The following is a 24,895-nucleotide window of genomic DNA, read 5'->3' as shown; positions in this document are numbered from 1 at the left end:
TCTTCCTAATGATCAAATCCTCCTCGTAGAAATCCTGTGATTCTGCAGATCAAACGGCCATTTTTTGTTTCCACTTCACTAAACTTGAGAAATTCCCCTCTGAGGCTCACCCTGATACCAGCTGCTCCATCAATACGGGTCAGTGCGGTTAGAAAAAGAGTGATAGAAAAAAGCTCTTGTAATCATTATTGGAGGCTCCAAATAACGCTGACCTCTGCGGGAAAAGACTGTGGGAAGAAGAGGGAGTGAGATGCCGAGCTGGGAATACTGGAATTCTGGGGCTGGACGCTGGGAGAAGAGGACATGGTGGGAGGATTCTGGAGCTGAGGGAAACTCCGACAGATTGAGAACTCCTGTTTCTGCTGCTCTGTGGCTCTTCTGACTCGTGTGCCAGCAACACACACACACACACACACACATACACAAATTGACTATGTTCCTCCATATTTGTAATTACTGTTTGTTGAGAAACGTCGTATTCCCCCGTGAGGTGTCATTAGGATTAGCAACTCGGCAGGGTGTAGCTTTCCATTCTCCTGTAGGGAGAGAAAAAAAAAACTCAATATCCCATCTGTCAGAAGTCATTCTCTGCAGCTAAACAAAGCCGAGCTGCAAGTAACAGCGGCTAAATGGATTAATCCTCTCCAGCCAACATTATCTGCGGCACCTTGTTTGCACCGAACACACCTGTGATTTAGACAAGATCCAAAAGGGAAATGCATTCTAATACTGTTGCTGTTCGAAGTCGTGCTTTGAATTCAAACCTCTGAAGTAACACAATGTGGCTCTCAGCTAAATTGACTCAGTTAGTGTTCAAGCTATTTGCCAAAAAAAAAACATCCTTGAAGACGAACACAGAATATTAAACTACAAGAGGGCCAACTGTATGAATTATACAGCCATGTCATCAAATATGTCACATGTCTCACTTGAGCTACATTTAAATATTTGTTTCTAAAATGAACTCGTGTTTTGCAGCATTGTGCAGGAAGCTTCTTCTTCTTTTTTTTAAACTTGGCAGGATGTTGCATATTTAATGTCGATGTCTTGACTTTTGGAGCCCTGCACCTGCAGAGAAAAAAAACCCTACATCCATGTTTTTTTGTTTTTTTTTTGGAGCTTGGAGCCACAGACTGTATTAGACCAGTTGGCGGTGTGTTGAATTATGTAAGTTTAATATTTAAAAACCTTGAAAGAGCTGCTGCACATCATCAGCAGAGACGAATGGATTTGCATCGCTTTCATTACGGAGTTCAGTCTGAGTTTGTACTCCTGATAGCAGCTGTGATGTTTGCACCGCCCAAAAATAAATGAAGATGTACGCTATTAACCTGCGACTTTGTCTCCGCGTTTAATCATTTAAACAAATGTTTGCTCTCTAGCTGCTGCATGTGAAATTAATGTGTTTTTTTTTTTTTCATCCAGCTTAGCAGCTCTGCTTTGAATATTTAACTCAAAGTGCTGATGTGTGTGTCCGCTGCTCTGCGTTCCCTCGTCTGTGGTTAATTTGGCTTCAGCAGGAGATGAAAAACTCTCCAGCAACAGGATCCTTCTTGTTTCTGACTGTTTTCTCTCTCCCACTCTCTGCGTTTTCCTCTGCAGGTGTGCTGAGCCTGCCGGAGAGCTTGAACCTGCACCGGGACCAGCAGCGCTCGGGGAGGGGCGGGGAGTGTCCGGGGTACACGCAGGCCGAGCTCCGCACGCTGGAACAGTCGCTGCTCGCAACGCGGGTGGGCAGCATCGCAGAGCTGAGTGAGTACACAATGCACAATGAGAGGAGGTTGTTCCAAGCTGGAGAGGAAACGACTTAACACAGGAGAGGATGTTGAGTACAACATCTCAGTCATGTGACCAGCGGAGGCTTGGACGGCAAAAAAAGAGTTTAGGAAAGAAATGGCCACCACTAAACAGAGTGTAGAGCTGCAGACCGGGCTTTTTAATTTTCTATTTCTTTAAAAAAGACGCATCTTTACATCACATGAAAACCGCAGAAAAACAGAGACATTCAGATCAACTGTGAGTTTTGGGCACATGCACACAGGACACTATTTCAATGTCTAAAAAAACCTGCAATGTCCTTGCCGGTGTTACAGTTTAAAGAGTCACCATGTTAAACTGGCGACTTTAAGCTGAATGCATCTGTGGTTGTCGTGGTTACAACAGATGTTCTTTGTAAGATATATTTTTTGGGCATTTTGTGCCTTTATATGAGAGATAGGACAGTGGAAAGAGTTGGAAATCAGGGAGAGAGAGAGTAGGGAATGACATGCGGGGAAGGAGCCACAGGTCGGATTTGAACCCGGGCTACCCGCTTGGAGGACTACAGCCTCCATACATGGGACGTGCGCTCTGACCACTGCGCCACCAGCGCCCCAGTTACAACAGATGTTGAAAGCCGGAAAATATCCTAACGAACGCCTCTTCCATCCATCCATCTGTTTTCTTCCTCTTCCTCAGAGTTCGGGTCGCGATGGCAGCAGGTGCAGCAGTAATGTTCTCCAGCTCCTCCATGGTGGCGTTCCCAGTTCTAGACGGGATATATAATCCCTCCAGCGAACTAATGGGTCTGCCCCGGGGTCTCCTCCCATTTGGGGCGTGCCCGGAAAACCTCTAAAGGAAGGCGTCCAGGAGTCATGCTTAACATATGCCCAAACCACCAGAACTCTGTACTCCGAGTTTCCCCTGAATGTCCGAGCTCCTCTCTAAGGCTGAGCAGCAGAACATCCCTTTGTTTTGTTTTGGATTCAAGACATATCTCATGAGATGAGTACGTTATGCTAAAAGAAAAAACTCACTATTTTCTAAACCCGGGTTTCGGCCCTGATGCTGCTCTCTTGTTTCAGCGACTGAAGGCTACAGTGATTCTCTTTTTGACACGACTATTTGATGAACTCTTTCTCTCTTTTTGCACAAAACCAAAAAGTTGAGTCGTAAATGTTTCATGCACATTACAGCTGATCATCACGAGGTCTCATTTCCATTAACTTTTTAACAAATAGCTCCATTACTGTGAAGGAATGCTCACTCCCTGTCCCTGTAGGCCATCACACACGGTGGTCCAAGCTCAACCCACTGCTGCTGCTCCGCTGTCTCCCCCTCACTCCCTCTCCTCATCAGGCTCCCCTGTCTCTCTCTCTCTCTCTCCCCTCCTCTCACATCGCGAGGCCAGGAACTCTTCTACTACAGCTGTTCTAACACCTGTTTACGAGCCCCGCCCGAGGACCTTTCGATCCAAGGTCACCGCCTCCGAGGCGTTTAACCTCAGCTTGAAAGAAAAGGGCTCCACCTTTAGTTCCGCCGCCCCCCCACCTCCTCCCCCCCGTCCTCTCTGCAGTCACATATTAGATCATCCTGTCCCCCGCAGACATCTGCACTCTGTGTCTCTGCGTGTTTGTGTCCGTGCATATTTGTCCTATTTCGACCTCGTCGCACATTTTACACCAGCAGCGGTTCACCATGCATCATCGATTAACGCCAGAGTTACTGGTCTCTTCTTGTAAACACCATCACGGGGTTATTTTGTCAGAGCAGTGAATCAGTCTGGAAGAAGGTTGTGAAGCGTGCCGTACAAGCTCAGAGTATGAAGGTCTATATTTAAGATAAGAAACATGGCTTCTTTATTTTCTGGTGAGTTTAACACCAGAAACATGAACAGAAAGTACTGGAGGGAAAACTTAGAAAAAAATACTTCAAATGTGCAAAGTGCTGTGCGCAAAGTCTTCTTTAAACTTGTTCTACTTTAACAACTTTCAGGTAGTTTAAAAGTACACATTAACTTGAAATTGCTCTAGTAGTATTTACTTTATTGTTAATTAAAAATAAAATAACTTTAAAGGCTTTATATGCGATTTTTTCATCCAGCAGACGTCGCCCTTGAGCACCAGCATGAAACCAAAACAACTTGCGCTGCATCGTTGTGTTAGCATGCTAATGCTAGCGATCTTTATTATGCTCGTATCTTCACACTGCATGTAAATTTACCTGAAATGAGCGTGATCTAGAAACACAGTTAAGCAGCGAGTACAGTATGTTATTCTTCTTTTCTCTAGTCCCTCAATTAAACAACTTTTATACACGAGGGGAGGAGTCAGCCGGCCGTCCTGGCGATGTAAACAAAGTGAAGATAGGACTCTGAAAACTCTGAAAACATCACAGACAGTGGGACTCGGGTGTTACACCCATTGTAGACAGTCATGACTCACAGAGTTATTTTCAGATATACTTGATTTCTATATTTAAGTGTGAAAAATTAATTATCCCGCATGTGCATACCGTCCCACACATGAGGCATAAATGTCACCAGAGAGGTCAGAGTGCCTCGCTAAAGGCCAGGTAGAGAAGGACGGTGGGCGAAGAAGTGAAACCAAACACCTTTAAGTCTGCCAGCTTACAGCTGGAATGAACCCTTTCATCTCTGCAGGGCACCACTGACCTTTCTCTTACTGGCCAGCAGAGTGAGGGAGGGGAAAGGAGAAGATGTTTTTTTTTAAATGAACAATTTTAATTTAATTCTCTGAGCTTCCAAAGTTTCTGGGATCAAATTAAATGTTACGGTGTAAGCATGTTGGCGTGCTTTGAGTTGAAGGAGTTTGTCACCAAAAAAAGGCTCCACAGTCGTCTGGACGTCAAATCCAACGAGCCTGTCGACTAAAAATTGAAAACAGCTGCTGAAAAGGAAACAACATGTGCTGCATAAATGTCATCAAACATGTAAAGAAGAAGAAAGTGTCCAAAATCAGATATTAACGAACTGCACCGGCCTACTGCCAAATAACATGGGCAGCTGCTATCCAGTTAGCAACACGCTAAGACCTCCTCTGTTTGATCATTACATGCTTTTATATATATATATATATATATTACCATGAGGTGGTAACTTATTGGTAAGGGTTACTACCATCACTCTTTAGCAGACCTAGTGATGACCACACACACACACACACACACACACACACACACACACACGCTTTGAAAGCATCATTAGCATGCGTCAACATAACTTGGATCAGATGGCATCATAAACACATCGGGCAGCTGTAGGATTCCTCTTAATGCACCATGTGTTTGCTCCCCTCTGTCGTGCTGCCTCAGCTAAACGCAGCCAGAGGTTAACATGTGGATCACGGCGCCGTTGATGCCAAAACGCTCCGTCATTCACTCTGCATCGGAGGATTCTGCAGCATGACGGCCTCTTCGTGTCGTGTTAAGGGAACAGATTGATCTATCTGAGTAACGCGTGTGAATCAGCTCATTAAGTGTATGGTGATTGCATCAAGAGCGCTACTTTTAGCATGGTTAACCATCTGCCTTCCCGTGAAACTTGAAGGGACAGATTTATTAAAGGGAACTTTTGCATCTCATTTCACTTTCTTTCATTTAGCAACTTTTAGACAAGTCGGTGCAATCATCTAAAGTGCAGCTTGTAATCACTTCCTCAGATTTATGTGTTCGTTTTGAAGATAAGTCTGCTGTTGGAATACATTTGTCTCCCTTTAACGCCTGCCAAGCTGATATATGCACTGTCGGAAGTCCACAAACTTCAAAAAAAGAAACTCTCCGACTCGACCCTCTCCGTTCCAGTTCCCAAACACAAGACGCTCCTGAACCCTGATGTGAAGTGTTTTATTTGACTCTAACCGTGAAACATTTCCAAGATAACTTCATTTGTAACCAGTCAGCGTCTCCGTGGGGGTTGTTAATGCCCCGTGTGTCTTCTCGTTTGGAGTGCTGCATGGCCCTTTACTTTTCAGTCAGATCCCTCTCACATCGCCTGCGGCCTGTGCACAAACAGCAGATCCAATAATTACCGAAAAAAAACATCGCTGGTTTCAGCGGCGTTCTCCGGACTACCAGCTACGTTTGAAAATGAGTTTTAACATCCTGTTGTTAACCTCCAAACCATTTCATGGCGAGGCACCAAATGAGATCCAGTATGAGCAAAGTGAAAACCTGACGTCCTCTGAAAATGATTACTGATTAAGTGACCGGCCTGTTCCACTGTAGATAAAGAACTTTAGAACGAGCTCAGGACCAAAGAGGACCACATATCCCAAAGACCCTCATTGATTGATTGATTGATTGGTAGGCTGGATTAACCTGAAGAATTCATGGGGACAACAGCTGTTCTTTTCTCTCGATTGTCTTTTTATTTTTAGCTCCAAAGGTTCCTAAAGAAAAACCTTTTTCCAATGACAAGTTGTGAAAATGTGTTTTTCTCACTTGGATTCCCCCCAAAACAGTTTTTCGCTGTTTTGTTCGTTCACTTGTCAACAAATCAATTTCTCCATCACACGTTGTAATGAGAGTGGGATTCATTCAGCTCCATTCACACAGAAGTCAGAGAATCCGGAGAGAAAATGAAAGCAGTAAATGTTGTTCTCTGTCTCCATGTATTTATTTTAGAGTCGAGTGAACCAATAGAAACCTGTTATTCATGATGTAATGTTCGTCTAATAAAATATGCAGAAGCAATGAAAACTGAAATGAAGTTTGACATACTGAATAGAAATATTGCATTTGCATGTCAGCTGGAACAAGCCGTCTGAGACCATATGTATGAGTTATATTTGATATAAGCATTTTTTTTTAAAAACCTCATTGGCTATTGGCAGGGGAGGACCCCCCTCCCAGGATTTAGGAGTATGATTTCCCTCATTGCTGCTCGTAAAGCTAAGTGCTGTGATGGCACTGTAACCACTGATAACTTAACTCAATGAGCATATCTACATTTTAGCATTTCTGCATGTTGGCAGCCGGATGGATTGGAGGAGATTTTAATGAGTAAATCAAACAGAAACTGTAAAAAAAAAAGTGCGAGTGGGAATTAAGCCCATATTCCCATAACTGAAGGCGCCAAGAGCCAATATGGAATTAATTAAAGTACTTTTGATTATTAGTGGTGAAGTTCGCCGTTCCCGATGCTGGATTCAAATTGCCTTCATGCGCACGATCGCGAGGGATTTACAGGAAACGAGGCGGCAAATAATCACACTTTTCTTTTAAACGTTTATCTCGTTTATTTCAGCCTCACAGTTTACTGTTTACTCTCTTTTGTTTCACAGTTAGTCAGAGATAAATGTTGGTCCGGCTTGTCCACATTTCCTAACCACCGGACTGGTTCCCATTAACCCAATTAAAACAAACACCTAAATCACGTGTGTTTCACGTGATCAAATCAAGAATTCTGCTTTAAAAAGTCTTACATAAGAACCACTTGAGCCTGAGTTTTTACTCGTACTGGAAGGAATATCACATTCAAATGATTTCTCTACAACTCAACAGATTTCACAGGTGAAAGAAACTTTTCATATCCAGAATTGCTGATCAATACTTTGTGTGCAAAACAGAAAATGCTGAGTCATATATTGTACGGCATCGTTTCATCACTTTTATTAAATGTCTTAGATTAGGTTTGAATGATTCTAGGGATATGTAGCATTTGTACATTTTTGTATTATGACATCACAATTAGAAAAAATGTCATTGTAAGCACCGGCCGGGCGGCTGTGGCTCAGTGGGTAGAGTCGTCGTCTCTCAACTGGAATGCCGAGGGTTCGATACCAAGCTCCTGTAGCGACATGTCCAATGTGTCCTTGTGCAAGACACCTAAAAATAGCTTCGTCGGCAGTGTATGAATGGGATTAGTTGCTCCTGATGGTCTGATCAGTGTGTGAATGTGTCGGTGCTTTGAGGAGTCAGAAGACTAGAAAAGCGTCGTACAAGCTCAAGTCCATTTACCATTCACTGGCATACACATTTCTATTGAGAGGGTTTTGAAAGCTTGAACCCACTGGAATGGATCTGACATGAATTTGAATCCGAGGTGTCAGACTGACAGAGCAACATTTTCAATAGCAACACCAGAACAGATTTTCTGTTTGAAATATCTGCAGCAGGATTCATGCAAAATTCAAGGACACTACGCTGCGTTTGCAGAAATCAGGTTACAGCCAAATCCCCAGATTTTCCTCGGTGCGTGTGAGCGACGCTGCTCTGGCGTTTGTTTGCTGCCAGTCATCTCAGCAGCAGCCGCTTTGATAACACTGTAATTACCCTAATGATCATAATGACAAATAATGTGCTAATGATAAGTTAATGTATAAAACGCTTCACACACCACCTGCAGTACCACAACACAGACGAGGAAGAAACTGAAGACAGCCCATTAGGTGCTCTGAGGTCAGGTGCTTTGTCCCCTTCGAAGGCATTGGAATGATTCTGAAATGAACTGGAATCACCTTTGAGCTCAATATATGAACAGTTAACACAATCACAATCACTAAGGTAATTTAACACCGGACTTTTTCTGTAATTAATGGTTTATGGAACCTGTGTGTTTTCAATCTTCTATGTTTTTTCAGTGATTAAAATAAGGAATATGATTTGTCAGGAACCCGACATTTATTCAGATTCAAACCTGGACACAGCAGTTTCACTTTAAAGCAGCGTTTGAGCATCCCAGAGGAGCATGGGGTGCTCTCTATAAATATGTTAAATTCCCCCGTGTTTCATCTCTTTGTCCGAGCGGGGAGAGAAAATCGCCGCTGGCAGATTCCAGGCAGTGGATGCTCTGGGTGTTTGCACTTTCTCTTCATCTCTCATGACACTCTGCCATGAAGGATAACTTTTTCTTTCTCTCTCTGTGTGTTCTGCATTCCCCCTGCATTGTGTGTGGTGTCTGTATATATAGGATCCATATAGGCGCCATAATATACTGACATATTGTGACCAGGTGTGACAGAGAGAGAGAGAGAGGGGTCGTTGATTTGTCAGCACGCCGGCTGCCCTGTGGGTCAGAGAGCAGCCACTAAGGCAAATAAACGAGGAAATGTAATACAGTGCAGGCCCCTAACAATGAGGCCCTCCATTCCTGAAGCCGGGTGAGCCTCCACCACAGAGGACGGCGAACAAACAGAGAGAGAACTTTGTTGAAGCTCACAAATTTAATTAATTCAGAACGCCATTTTTGATACAACTTGAAGTCTGAAGGGTGTTGACACCTGTTTCGATACCATGGCAACAGAAATTGAAGTCCTAGCCACCCAAGAGTGGTTTTTCTTTATCAACAAAAAAATTGCAGACAAACTGCTACAATTTTGCTTTTGCTCCTGTACTTATCAACACTATTGATCATTGGAATAACTGAGATGGTATTTCTGTATTTATTCAAACAACGTGGTATTAAAAAAAGTGTCAAATCGAACATTTGGACAACTTTAGTCAAATGCATCAGGGTCAACCTGTGTTGGATGATGGGTTTGCTGTTTATCCCTCCCTGTGAGCATGAAGCATCCAGACAGCGCTCACTCCGTATTTTCCCGGCCTGACAATAGCTGGCATGAAAAATGAGTCACTGTGTATTCTACTGTGCATAGGCAGAGAGGGAAAGTGCTTATTCTTCAGGGCTGAGTGGGTTTCACAAATTGAGGAATCCCTCTCTCTCTCTCGCTCTCTCTCTCTCTCCCTGCAGGAGCTGTGCACTGGTTTGAAAGGGTACAGAAAATGGGATGTTATTTCCATTTTTTTTTTTTCTTCCAGGAAGTGATTGCTTATTGAATACCTGCCTAAGGCTGAATCTGGCCGGGTTGCGATGTGAATCTACTCGTGTCATTTTTCTTCGCACCATATCCTGCCGATTTCTATTCAAAAACAGAAAAACAGAAGGAAAATAGTCCTTCCTGTTTCATTTCAACGTCCTGACGCTCAACAAGATGTCATTAACGTCCCTCCATTTGTAAAGCTGTGACTCAGACCACCTTCCCATCATCTCCGCTCCATTATCTCACGCTCACCATGCGAATTTGAAATAATGGGACTGCTTCACACACACACACACACACACACACACACACACACACACACACACACACACACGTAGGCCGAGGAGATTCAGAGGGAGGTGTTACATTTCATCTCGAGACCATCCGTGCTATTCTCATATTTCATTATATTAGAGTTTAAGTTTTTTTTTTTCCAGCCATGCATCATCCCTCTTAATCTTACCCGGTCTGACCCACTTCTGAGCACAGGTGATAAAAGGAGAAAAATGAGTCAGTCAGGCTTCTTTTTTCTTTTAAGTTGATCAAGACGTCATGAAGAAGGAAAAAAAAAAAGATGATGTCGCCTGAGCTTAGGTTGTTGAGTTTTTATTTTTGAACCAATAAGTCATTTTAATGATGTCATGATTTCTGAATTTTGTTTGTCACCATCTTTAACAGAAAATGACCTCGTGAATCTATTGTTACACTTTTTTTTTTTTTTTTTAAAGATTTATTTTTGGGCTTTTATTGGAGAGATAGGACAGTTGATAGAGTCGGAAATCAGGGAGAGAGAGAGAGAGTGGGGAATGACATGCAGGAAAGGAGCCACGGGTTGGATTTGAACCTGGGCCGCCTGCTTGGAAGGCTACAGCTTCCACACATGGGGCGTGCGCACTAACCACTGCGCTACTGCGCCACCAGCGCCCCTATTGTTACACTTTTTATTGTTTCTCAGTTGAAGCCACTTGTCAATCGTGCCCGGCTTTTATTGGCTACTTTACTCAAAATGCGAGCCATTATTTTCCAAATTGACATCACGCTGTGTTTAGTTTTGGTTTACAGAGCAGATTTTTAATTTCTCTTTTAAATCTTTAGTTTATTTTGAAACTATAAATCATTAAAATAAAACACCATCTGAACTCTTTTTTTTTGTAATTTCCACATCGGCTTAACTTTGGAATCAAACGCTCCACCATCCTCTGTCAGACATCCACATGTCCTTTTCAGTGTTTCTCTAATGGACATGTCAAAACAGAATATTATCTCGATGTGCAGGGAAAGGTTCCTGCTGTCATCTCGTCCTCTTCCCTCTCCTCTCTCTCTCTGTCTGCTCAGGGGTCTGCTGCAGTCACTTTTAACTCCTTCCTGTCTGTCCGTCTGTCTGTCTTATATACACTGAGGTTTTAAATTATGAAAAATGAAAAATGAAAAATGATGTTCAGGCTGGATCAGGCTGCAGCCATTTTCCTTATCTGTCTCCCTGCACCTTTAGGAGGACAGCAGGGGCATGCTGACACAAACAAGCCTCACTCACAATCCCCCCAAACAAACACACACATACACACACACACACACACACACACACACACACACACACACACACACACACACACACACACACACACACACCCATGCCAAACACACCTCTTCTTCTCACACAAAAGACACATGCTGGAAACTCTTGCTCTGCTGCTACATGCTTCAGTGAATATGTGAGGCTGGATTCATTACCCGATAATGGTTTAATGTCCCTCGATGGCTGCCATAGGATCCCACACGCACACCGCAACCTCCAGCTGCAAACATTAGATCATCAATTAAAGAGCTCTGGGAGGAATGAATCGGGTTTATTTCAAAAGAAAGATACAAGAGTGCAATTTGTGGGATTGTTCATTCAGACACTGAGAGTCTCTCGTTGTCTTCTTTTTCACTTTAGTATAATTAACCAGTTACACGGTTTAAAACGTCCACACCGAGGTTAAGGCGGGTTGAAGTCTCTCCAGGATGAACAAAGCTGTGTTATTACAATTTCCCATCTCAGGGGAAAATGAGGGCGGGATGCACGACCATTCAAAAATACTACCAGGTTTCTAATGATACAAAGATTAATGCAAATGGGTGAAGTATCCCTTTAAGTTACTATGACTTATTTCAACTTTGCACATGTGCTTATTTCAGGGCAGTGGCGCCCCTAGTGGTAGAGTCGGTCGTCTCTCAGGACGGGGGTTCGATCTCCAGCTCCTGCGGTCACATGTCAAAGCGTCCTTGGGCGAGACACTGAACCCCATGTTGCTCCTGCTGCTCCGTCAGCAGTATGTGAATGTGTATAAATGAGATTAACACTGATGGACACCATGGCATCCTCTGCCATCAGCGTGGATGTGACACAAAAAAGGACGGTATATTTGCAAACGTTAGCATGCAAAATTGAACATTGCGACCTTGAACATCGTAGCTTAAATACGTCAAGACAAAGCTTACTTAATAAGCTAAAGGGGAAATTGCACATTCTACCTTTAATTATTGGTCCTTAGTTTACTGTAGGTGTGTTTTCGCTGTCCTTGGTTAAGCCCTGAATGCAAGTTTTAGCTAAAGCTAGCATCCGTTTGTGAGCCACACTTGGGTTAGCGTTAGCTGTTTTGTACCTGTTGTTGCTGGAGCTTTGGGATCAACCATTGATATTTGGCAGAAACTTGTTTTAACCATTACTTCACTGGTGAACATTGCTTTACATAACGAGCTAACACACCTAGAGAATATTTGACAGGGAACAAAAGTACAAATAAGGTATGTGCAACGTAAAACAGGAAAGTTCAATCTGTTGTCTTTAGGTCTTTAAAGACTTGGGAGTCTGTGAACGTGCTCCTCTGTTGACTGCGACTACTTAGAAAGGACATTTCAAACAAGGACACACGTTCAAACTTTGCAGACTTGGCGTTGTTATTCACCGCGGGTCTCTCTTCAAACCATGACCGAGTCTGCCTTTGTCCTTCACAATCCACTGACGACATTTCTAAAGGCCGATGTACAATTCCACCAACACAAAGGAGGAACAAGGACGGGCGCCGGATAAAGATCTCAGCAGTTTACTTGCCAAATGAGAATGCTTCACATGGAGACTTGGCCGACCGCAGCGAACGGCATAAAAAAAGGAAAGGCGAGCCAACGATTCACTTAAAGAATGACCCAGCGTGCTTAAACAAGCGTGTGTTTACAAACCACAACGGATAGAAAATTGAACAGCAGCATGACGGAAATGATTACACATCAGACACGACTAATTTGAAGATGTAAGATGTTTCTACTTGGCGTGTCCTTGAGAGGTTAATTTCACCATGACACAAACACCAAGTGACTCTTGAATGTAATAAGTACGTACTTACTCTTATTGCAGATTGGACGGGGATTTTTTTTCTGTTCCTACAGAATATGCTGTTGCTGAATTGTCGAACAGCCTGAGCGTTTGATTCTAATCAAAGTCTATTGAATGTATTGCATTCCCAATGAAGCGACACGTGCGAGCGTTCAAGCGTGCAACACCTCTTTGGGGAGGTACGACACCCACAGGCAGATGTTGTTCATTAATAATTATTATCCATCAGCTCGACATGTGAGAGCTGAGGATACAGGAGCCAGACTCTCTCAGATCTGACTAGACTGAGAGGCCGAGAGACAACCTGAAGTTCTCCATGTTTAACTCTTTAAAGGCTTTATTTGTGTTTTTCACACTTAAATGTAGAAATCAAGTATATCCTCTGAAAATAACTCTGTGAGTCATGACTGTCTACAATGGGTGTAACACCCGAGTCCCACTGTCTGTGATGTTTTCAGAGTTTTCAGAGTCCTATCTTCACTTTGTTTACATCGCCCGGACAGCCGGCTGACTCCTCCCCTCTCGTATAAAAGTTGTTTAATTGAGGGACTAGAGAAAAGAAGAATAACATACTGTACTCACTGCTTAACTGTGTTTCTAGATCACGCTCATTTCAGGTAAATTTACATGCAGTGTGAAGATACGAGCTTAATAAAGATCGCTAGCATTAGCATGCTAACACAACAATGCAGCGCGAGTTGTTTTGGTTCATGCTGGTGCTCAAGGGCGACATCTGCTGGATCAAAAAAATCGCATATGAAGCGTTTAAAGGTTATCCAAGGTAATAAAGCAAATAAGTGATGCGCATATAAAAATTGTGGAGGGAAAAAGGGGAAAGACCAATTGTTACAGCTCCATGTTAAAACCAGACCTCCAGCCACCATTTTGCTTTCACTAGCCCTTTGTTAGACTTTTGTCTTACCACTCTTAACAGTAACATATTAATGTCATAACTTCAACTGTATGATGTTAAAGACACGTTTTGACTTTGTGCTGCAGGAAGAATGAAGCCTCCAGCTTGTATAGTTTTTATTCCACATCAGTTTAAACAGGATCATTGAAAAACAGATTGACTTCTCACTGAAGTCCTGCTACATCGAGACCAACATTACACCAAAGACTCTTTTTTGTGTGTGTGTGTGTGTGTGTGTGTGCAGCAGAGATAATGCAGACTCACTAATTGAGTGTTCTGGATGCAGCAGCCCAGAAGGCTAATGGAAGTTTTGGGGTAATAAGGCGGTGAATTGAACTGAAAGAAAAAGGCCGCACAGCTGTTTGGAGACAAATAGCGACGACTGTCTGCAGCAGAGGCGGCTCTCATGGAACTGGGTCTACACAAGAGGGCCTAATGGCTTCTGTAATCAGGAAGGTGTATTATTCCTGTAACAAAGGATGATACATATTGGAGGGGTTTGGTTGGTAATGGTTTCTTTTAATGCATATTGTCTTTGTCTAAACACGTTAATAAAGGACGAGTAAAAAAAATAAAAGCTTGACATCAAAGTGCTTTGACAGAAACCGAAGAGGATAACAGAATGAATATTCAACAGTCAGGCCAAACAGGAAGTAGTTTAAAAATGTCAAAAATTGCCAAATGTTGATGCCCCTGAGTTCCTCACACAACAGTCAGACATATTGCTTTGTTGAGTCCATTACGGCCCCTTATATATGGCTGTTGATCTTGTTTTCTTCTTAAAGTGCAAAACGCTCCTAGACCTTTTTGTTTCCCAAATTTTGTAGCTTTTCCCAATGCTATATGCTAGCAGCTAACTGCTAATCACTGGTAGGTATTTTGTAATCCCCCTCTTGCCTCCCATACCTGTTGTAATGTAATGTAATGTAATGGCATGGCAGGGAAGAAATGGGGCAACATTCCCATTTTTAACAGGCTGTGTGGTTAGCAAGTTGATGTTACCATCTGGCTCAAAGATTCAAAGGGGCTAAGTGCAACCTCACAGAGTAGCTAGCATAGCTGTAGACTTTTTGCCTTGTGAAACACATTTATTTAACTCATCAAATACGCTGTTGCTGCCCTGCATGGTCGATGTACGTGTGATTGTCTTTTCAACATGTACTTTTATGTGTTGCTTTGTTGTTTTAGCTAACAGCGGGACCAGTTGTTTCCTCTCTGTTACTGTAAATGTAAATGTGAAGCACATCTTGAACAGAGAACTATAATACTCCCTTGACTGGAACATGACTGCTGCGGCTCTTTTTTAAGCACATTTGACACAGCGGATAATCAAGACCACACGTCGGAAAAGTTATTTATTATACACTGCAGCAGTCTGCAGTTTTGTGCCTATGCAGATCTCCATAGAAGAGCCATTAAGGTCCCTAAAAGAGCCATTAGACAAAATAAAGTGACATCCATTTAGGAGTCTCCTCCTGTGAGCTGAAAGATGAGGACACAAGAACCGGAGAGAGAGTTTTTGTAATCTGCCGCTGCACTTCCACAGGCTGGAAATATCTGGAGGAACTAGGGATGATGAGATAAAATGAAGCCGCCTGTTAATTGTAAAGTAAAGTCTTCATCGTGGTTTTTACTGAACTGGAGTTTCCTCTGGATCTTCTGGGTCTTGTGCCATCACAGTTTTTTTTTTTCCCCCGTTAGTGTATTGGGGATTTCTTGTGTTCTTTCATTAGTTTTCCTCTCACTCATCATCGCAGGAGTGGACAGCCGCAGCAGACAGCCGCAGCAGACAGCCCTGACGTGCCAGAAAGACAGAATCGTGATAGTTTCGGCAACACCAGTATTTGTCAAATGTGATTCAGAAAGACGGCAGAGACAAGCATTTGATGTTACTAAACAAGCTTTTTCGTAATATTTTGCAACATCTTGCATCATAAGACCTTTTCATTCCACGTCGTTCAGTTAGAAATATATTCCTGGGAGACCTGGGGGTAAAAACAATGACCGTGGTTTGACTCTGGCTGGCCCTGATATGCCATAGATAGACTCATTTAAACTTTTTCAAATGAATTTCAGATTCTTAGGCATTGGGTGATTTTAATATTTGGATGAATAACGATGTATTCCTGCAGTAAAACAGATGGCCGTGTGCTGCTGCTGCCTTTTAATGATTTCATTTCTTCCAGAGAAACATTATATTTTGTTGAAGTGACAAGTTAAAACCTCAAAATTGGCAAAGTTTTAATTAGTCTATCAATAAAGTTATAGTATCATCGCACCACCTGGGTTTACTTTGTGTGGCGAGTGAAACGTTCTCAATTAAAACAAAGTTCTCATAAATCACAATGTTTGAGACATCTTGAATTTGATCACCAAATGGTTGTTGTAAAAGCTCAAATGTTAGCAAACGGTTGTCTATCTAACAATTCTTTATTATGTTACAGAACACTGAATTACGAGTTAGCTCCGCCCATTAAAACCTAGAATGTGAAACTTGAGAAAACCGTAATAACGGTCAAAAATCGGAAAATCAGTCAAACATAGGTCTCAGTCTTTTCACATGTTTAAAGCTATCTTCTTGCCACATTTCAGCCTATTTAGCGTGCTTGGAGACATATTGCTGATTTTACTTTACAGGGACTGTACGAGCAATTTTCAGAGTACTTTTAGCTCTTGTTTGAACCCTGCCAACATTCACAAGAGATTATGAAAGTTTTAAGCCGCTTAATATCATACTTCACTAGCTAGCTGCTAACTTAGTTGCTAACGGTCTACCATGTGGTGCTAAACAGCTAGCATACCACTCTGTAGAGATTGTCGCTGTGTGCTGAGCTACAACCGCCTGGTAGACAAGCCAAAATATGTTTAACTTCCCCTTCTGCCATGGCTGCTGCAGTCAAGGTAATAAACCCCGCCTCCTCCATGTTAGTAGATGGGATACGGGTCAAACTGTAATATCAAAATACACGTTAAATAACTTTTTTTTTTGTTAAATCTGCATTCTGATGAGTTTTTATCAAGCGTTTCTGAGTCCAAGTGTGCAATACGTCATCGCCCGTGCTGAGGGTTGCTCTTGCTTGTTATCCATACAATGGAAGGAGACGGACACCCTGAGGAGTTTTCCACTATGAGCAATACCTTTTCTATCTCACCTTACCATTAGTTTCATTGCTAAGAATCAAAGTGTTAATGGAGCTTTCACTGTAGGAGTCATTTACTCGGGTAATGGAGGATATTTCCAGCATATTCTTCGAGTCACGTGTCATAGACCTCACCTTTTTTATATCACAGATACGTTCATTTATCCTACGTCTTCTTCTGTTGCTTTGGTCATCAATGTGAGTACAACATGCGAGTGTTTGTTTGATGTTTCCGGCAGAACTTCGAGGCAGTGCGTCGCTCCTCGCTGCACCATGAATGAATCACAGTGATGCGGTTGTAGCGAGGCAATTTATGTGTTGTTGTATCGTGGGCTTCTTTCAAGCTTCACCTCCGCAGATGGTGCTCTGATGCCTCTCCGGGTCGCTGGGACTGATTCAGAAAAAAACAATGTAAAGTTCAAAAGAATAGATAATAGATCCTTTGTTTCTGTGGTGTCCTTCTCCTCTCCTCTACACTCCATCGAGCCTTGTTTTGCTGACAGAGAGGAATAAAAAAAAGACACATTAAGATGTATTTTTGTCCTTTTTTTATTTCTGTTTGACTAACGGGGAGATGATTTCACAGCATCTGAGCCGAGAAAACATTTGTAATAATTAAGTAATTAAGTACAAAGGCTTTCTTTATGTATGTCACGGGTGTGGGAAAACAAGGAAGTGGACCCCAAGTGCAGAATACACAATAAAACTATTTATTTAAACAAAAAGGCAAAAACTAAAGCTTTCTATCAAAATGTCCAAACTGAGAAAATCCAAAAACTGATAAGCACTGAGAAACACTGACTGGCAACTTACAAGGATGATCTGACAACACGAGGGAAGGAACACAGAGACTAAATAGACACAATAAACAATAAACACAATAAACAAAGGTGAGACTAATAACACAGGTGAAGACAATGAGGGTAATCAACACGGAGGGAAACACACAGAGGCAGGAATACAATACGAGAAACACTGAGGACAACTACAAACTAAATCAGGAAACACTGAAGACACACAGAACTCAAGAACGTAACATAACCACTAGAACAAAGAAACACAAGGATAAATAAAACAGGAAACACTAAAGACTAAACTATGAAACATTAAGACAAAAACACACAAGGGAAACAAGCAACACCAGGATGGACAGGAGAAATTAAAACATGGAAACCTAAACGCTGAAATACAAAACAAAATGAGACCAAATCATGACAATGTACTCAAGTCTGTATCAGGTGTTTGTTTTTGTACCATTAAGACAGTTTTTCCTTCCAACAAACAAATTATTTTTGATACTATCGATCATTAAATCAACAGCAATTCTATGGTTTTAAAATGTGTTACAGCAAAGTATCAGACATCTTGACAACCTTAACAGAATATTTGTACTTTTGCCACCTCTACATCCTAACCCAGTAGAAAAGTTGGACTTGGAAACCCTAAAATTAGCTCCAGAACTTTCTCTGTCAATGGGTCCCCTGTCTATTCAAACACAGACGGCTATCATTCCTTCCTTCTCATGTGCCATATTAAATGTGTCTGCTGGTGATTAATTTCCACTTGAGCAGCGCTGGTAAAACTATCGGCTGGTCCTGTGTTGATGATGACATGTCCTGTAATTGACTGTGATTAATAGTCGCTATAGAATCGCTAATGTGGCCCAAAGGCAGAGCTCCGAGTCGGTCGTATTACCCAGCGATGATTAAACGTCCTCAGTTCTTCCCCGGGGAGCTATAGGCCATGACAGTGTGTCAGAGGACAGCGGAGGAATCTTCTATCTCTGTCCTTCCATTGCAGGAACCCAACAGTCGTCTCCCTGCTGGGATCTGCGCTCGCATTAGCGCTCAACTCACTTTGTCTGCTTGAATTAAAGGCTTGTGGGCTAAATATTACTCTGGTTAGCGGCAATGTGTTCTCAAACGCTTAAATCACATCTGCTCAAGTGTCGGTTCAATTAGATTTAATATGTGTGAGAATCAAATTCTTTAAAATAATGCTGCTTAAAGAGCCCATATTCTGCCCTTTTTGGGGTTCATATATTTAATCTATGTACCTACTTTTGTACGTTCACAATAGCTAAAGTTCTAAAAAAGTGTCTGTTTTCATGTACTGCTCCTCCTTGCTCCCTCTACGCTGTGAGTCCGTCAGCTGCACTCTGTTGAGCCCGCACTGTTAGACCCCACGTGGGCCAAGTCTGCTCTGATTGGTCTGCCGATCTGCTCTGTCGTTATTGGTCAGTTGCTCAGCACGGTTCTCGGAAATGTCCCGCCTCTTTTACCATATTGGGAATGCAGCCACTGGCTCCGTCCGAGGGGAGCATAAACATTAGCACCTTAGCACTACTGTGCTACCGCAGGCTACGGCATATATTGGGGGGCGTGCTACAGAAGTTAACGGGCGTGCAACATGAGCTGCAGGGCTTGCCACAACGAGCCAATGAGCTTAGATCAGTGATCTCACACTGACACATTTTTATCGAGGGGGGCTAGAACCGAGCGTTACATGCAGCTAATGCTACAGCTAACAGGAGGACGTAGGAGAAGCCGCGTTTCCGCGGACTTTGAATTTTTGCACATAGATGTGCCTAAACATGCACAGGACACTTGGAAAACACACTAAAGAGCATATAAAACCAGAAAAAGCAGAATATGGGACCTTTAAATGCCAAACGGCCTAAAGTCAGTGATGTGACATGCGAGGCTCTGATGTTGATGTATGAAAATGTGTGCAGACATTCATGCATTTATTTCAAAATACATAACATTTTGTTTTACTTAAAGGCTTTATATGCAATTTTTTCATCCAACAGATGTCGCCCTTGAGCACCAGCATGAAACCAAAACATCTCGCGGTGCATTGGCGATGTAAACAAAGTGAAGATAGGACTCTGAAAACTCTGAAAACATCACAGACAATGGGACTCGGGTGTTACACCCATTGTAGACAGTCATGACTCACAGAGTTATTTTCAGAGGATATACTTGATTTATATTATATTTAAGTGTGAAAAATCGCATATTAAGCCTTTAAAGGAGCAATATTAGTTATTATTTATTTTTAATTGCTTCCCAACACATTTTATTGGACTAATAATTTGTTTTTAATCCTTGAGGGTGTGTTGCATCTGTATTCCAATTATAACTTGTCACTGCTTAATACACATTGTTCCAGGCACATTGAGTCACACCAGCTCCCCGGTGGCTTCACCTTAACACAACATAATAACGCTTCCTGATTCCACCTGTTGCTGCTGGAGATACATTTATAGATCAAAAAGGTACACGCTGTGCACTGAAGCTGATCATAAAAGCATCTGTACACTCACACTGACATCATGTCGAGTAAACAACCATTAAAGCTTCGGTTGTTGAGGTGTCGACATGTGGAAGGTGCAATTAAAGTGCAGCAGCTGAGGCGTGTTGGAAAAGGAATGTAGCTGTCGTGACTTTGAAATGATTAGCTGCATCGAACATCAAAATCAAAACTTACAAAAGTGAATGAGTATTGATTTAAAAACTGAAGCAAGCTGAAGGAAATGAGAACTGTGTAGAAAACGACCTCTTAATGTCTTGATAGTCTGTTTCAATGTGTCCACTAAAGATTTGAGTAGAAGAGGGGATGATTTACAGCTTTTTTTAAAATGTATGTTCATGACTAAACCTGAAGTACCACCAAAAAGCTGACATGGACCACCATGAAATTGTCCTCCTAAAGGACTCCCCAAACACTAGTTTTTTGGACTCCCCATTGGAGGAATCTAATTGACGTATTGAGGTCCAAACTACGGTTCAGTGTATGTTTTATTGAAACCATCATAGCATTCCCAATAGTTACGATTCGTCTATTCAGTCCAGCTGCTGAAAACACTTCCTGCTGACCGCTTCATTTTTGCCTCACTTTTTTCAGCAATACTACTCCCTCTAGTTGTAATAACACTCGTTTTTATTTATTTTTCAGAGGTGAAAGATGGCCTCTTTTTGTTTAAAATGGTATTACATGTGACCGCCAGTAAGATTGTAAACAAAACAGATAGTTGGTTTATACATTTTTAATAAGTGACGTGCTTAACAGTGATTAATCGATTAATCATTAACAACCCAAGTCCTGAATTAACCTGCTGTTGACACTTTGTAGAGACGTAAAGATGTCTGTGGTCCAGAGGGGATGAATCCTACTCAGTATGTGGATCCCCACAATGCAACTACTTAACCTGTACTGCCATCATCAGGCTGATTTTGTGGCTTTGAGTTAAGTATATAAATAACTTTTTGAATGGATGTCGTAGCAACTTAACTCAAACAAAAATCCTCTTGCCACTTCTTGCAGCACTAGAAGTTTCTGACTTGTAGGCTACTTTCCAAAAGACACATTTTTAAGTAATCCAAAGATGAAAGGAGGCAGATTTAAAGTGACAAAAAAAAAGACGATTTAGTCCTCAAAAAAGAATTGCAGGTTACAAAATAAGCTCTTATAAATATCACGCGTTTACTAAAAGAAAACATTTCAGATTTGAACAAAAACTGAAACCGTGACGGTCAGAAAACTGTTGCTCCTCGTCCTGCTGGGTAGAAAGCCTTCTCGTCTGAGTATTTATTCACCTGAACCCACATGGCAATTTACGCCAATTAGCTGCACTTTAAGATTTAAGATTTAAGATTTTAAGATTTTACTTTTATTGATCCCCGTAAGGGGAAATTTCAGTTTTTACACTCTGTAGGTCATGAACACACACACAGGCTGAAATATACACACACCTGCACAAACAGGATCCTATGGACATGCACTAATGGAGAGATGTCAGAGTGATGGAGCGGCCCACAGCGGGCGCTCCTGAGCTGGTGGTGGGGTGGGGGTTCGGTGCCTTGCTGAAGGGCACCTCGGCAGTGCTCAGGAGGTGATCTGGCACCTCTCCAGCCAGACCAACTTCCATATTTGGTCCGCATCGGGACTTCAACCGGCGACCCTCCGGTTCCCAACCCAAGTCCCTACAGACTGAGCTACTGCCGCCCCATGACAGCAGGAACACTTTGCAGCAGCAGGACACGTAAACTGAGCACATATAAACACACAATGTTTCAATACATGATAAATATAAAAAATGTAAATTAATTCTAAAATTCAAAAGCAAAAACTCTATTAATTATAAACATACATATAAAATACAAAATTATACTAATGGGCAAATTATATTTTTATATTAACCTGTTGTCTTCTATGGCTCTAACAATGGATGCCACAGTATTTTCTCCAGATGTTGATGCTCGTCAGAGGAGGACTCCTGTGTTCTCCGGGCTTAACTTGTGGAACCTTTGTGAAGTTGACATGTTGTCTTTTTAGTTCATTTTCTTCTTCTTTTTTTAAACATTGGATGTGTTGCTATGATATTTAAGGATGTTTTTTTTTTGATTATTTTGGTGATGCCTCGACAATCCATTAAGCTGCATCAACTCATCAGAATCTCAGTTTGTGCATGACTCAAGCTGACGTGAGCGTCGCTGTGTTTGCTTAGAGTGCTCATTAGCCAACCTTAGCATGCTATCACGCTAAAATGAAAAGTGTGAGTGAAACATGGGGGTAATTAAACGTACTAAACATCACATATTAACACTCACCCTGTAAGCATGTTGCCCTGTTAGCAGACACTTTTAGCTCTGAGCATCGTTGTGCTTTAATGCCTGTAGGCTTTTAAGTCTTTTTTTTTTTTTTTTAGTTTCAATGGAGTCAGAGGTGAACAGAGTAACTTTTTTCTTTAATAACTTGTCACATAAAAATGATTAGCTCCACGGAAACATTAAACACTAGCCTTAAATTGTTTCTCGTGCATTGGTTGTGTGCTGGCGCAGAGATTGTAATGTAGCTGCTGTTTGACAGAATGGAAAAGTGTTGACATCTCATTATAGCAGCAAGTTTTCACTCTGCTGTTTCTCTCTCTCTCTCTCTCTCTCTCTCTCTCTCTCTCTCTCTCTCTCTCTCTGGGAATAAGGAACAAAGTTTCGCTCTGTAATGAGTCTTTCCAAGAGGGGAAGTCTTGGCTGAGAGAGAGGGAGACACTAAGCTGTCCCCTGTGATTAATTCAAATGAGATGAAGCATGAAGCCCATAGGAGTGTTGCTTGGATAATTAGAGGAAAGGGGGAGACAGGAGCGAATGTTGTCCTGCTTTAAAAAAAAAAAAAAAAAGAAGCAAAGTCAAAAGAACAATTAATGAAGGTGAAGAAAGCTGGATGATTAGCTCAGAGCTCAGAGGGGCAGCTGTGGTTTATTTTGTGGCTGATGTTCTTTGTGGTTCAGAACTAGATGTGGTGTATTATTTATGGATGTGGTGATACAGCTCTGAAAACCTGCAGGGAGCGTCGACAGTTCTGGGAGTTAGCGGATCCCTGTTGTCTGTTTTTATGGTTTCGCATAGATTGTTTCACACTGAGCCGACGGTTTGGGATGCATGTGTCACTCCTCTTGAGTTTTACCTCCGTGTCTTTCCCAATGTGTCACATTTCTCTTAATATTCAGGCCACTAGCCCACTGCGTAAACACACTGAGCAGCATGGGGATTTCCTAAGTACCTGGAGTTAAAGAAACGTCTTCACCGCTGAATGCCGAATGCATCCACCTGATTAAGGTTTCAAGTATGACGACCGAACCTGCATAACAAACAGTCTGCAGGCTGCAGAGTCAAAAGGGCATGATTAGTCATATTACATCTGAAGAGCTGCAAGTATTGATTGTTGAAATAATTGATTTATTTTCACAAAACAGTGAATGCACGTCCCATGAGTCCAAATAAAACATCTCAAGGTGCTTTTTTTTTGTCTGGTTGGATGTTAAAAGCACAAAGTTCACACTAATATTTAACAGAGAACTCAATAAACCAGTTGATTCTGACAATGAAAACTTACTTACTTCATTTTTTTAAAACAATTTTTTCACTTTGTTTTTGCAAACATGCAACACACACATAGGCCAGGAATACACACGCATGCACAAACAGGATCCTGTGGTCGTGCAATACTGGGGAGGTGTCAGTGAGGGGCTGCACATGTAAGAGTTGTAGGGGGTTGGTGCCTTGTTCAAGGGCGAGGTGCCCGGGATGTGAGCTGGCACCTCTCCCATAACCAGTCTAATTTTAATATTTCGGTCCGTGCTGGGACTTGAGCCAGCGATCATCTGGTTCCCAACCAAAGTACCTACAGGTTGAACTACTGTCGCAACCTTAAACATCCCAGACCCTCCTCCTGACCGAGCATCTCAATAAGCTGCCCCCCTGCTGCGTGTGATTACTTACTCTAAGAAACCGTACCTAATCATGTTGTCTATGATTTCATACTTGGAGAATGGATCAGGTCGGCCATCTTTAGTAGGTTACATACACTGTAAGATTTGTTTTTCTCATAGTCCACTACACTCTCCTCCTACATTGCACATTTTATGTTTTTTATTGTGTTTTTTAAAATATTTTACATTTTTAAATTATATTTTATATATTGTAATAGTTTCTTATACTGTATTATTTAAGTTGTTGCTAGTTCTGCTTTATTTCCTTGTTAATTGTTTGGCACCAATACACCAAGTCAAATTCCTTGTATGTGTAAATGTACTTGGCAATAAAACCCAATTCTGATTCTGATTTAAAAAACTAAATCATAGCTACAGGTCCTAATTTATCGTGTTTTCTGTTGTCTTTGGATGCATTTAATCTTTTTTGATAACTGATTATGAGTCTCCCAGGAGCCGCAGTGCAAACTGAGCTGTGAGCGCCGTCTCTGTTTATGTCTGGCTTCCTGTGAACTCTGTCAGGGGCCTTCAGTCTGACAGATGGAGAACCTTGGGCGCACACACACGCGCACGCACACCGTGTCATTCCGTAGAAGGAGGTGAGGTTTTTCGAGATGGGCCAGCTTTCCTCACACCGGGTATTTTTGGATCAAACAA

The 24,895-nt window shown here is 42.0% G+C and overlaps 1 protein-coding gene across 1 annotated transcript in view; it reads left to right on the top strand.

Annotated features, from left to right (window-relative positions):
- Positions 1–24,895, top strand: part of LOC132956693 (ankyrin repeat and BTB/POZ domain-containing protein 3-A) — a 177,104-nt gene that overhangs the window by 114,427 nt on the left and 37,782 nt on the right. Inside the window, exon 2 of the mRNA XM_061030265.1 lies at positions 1,603–1,752. Coding sequence (XP_060886248.1) covers positions 1,603–1,752 — 150 coding nt within the window. The remainder of the gene's footprint in view (positions 1–1,602; positions 1,753–24,895) is intronic.

Source organism: Labrus mixtus, chromosome 22 (assembly GCF_963584025.1).
Source record: "Labrus mixtus chromosome 22, fLabMix1.1, whole genome shotgun sequence".
Lineage (NCBI taxonomy): Eukaryota > Metazoa > Chordata > Actinopteri > Labriformes > Labridae > Labrus > Labrus mixtus.
The sequence above is the reverse complement of the archived record's forward strand: the minus strand, read 5'-3'. Positions and strand labels throughout refer to the sequence as shown.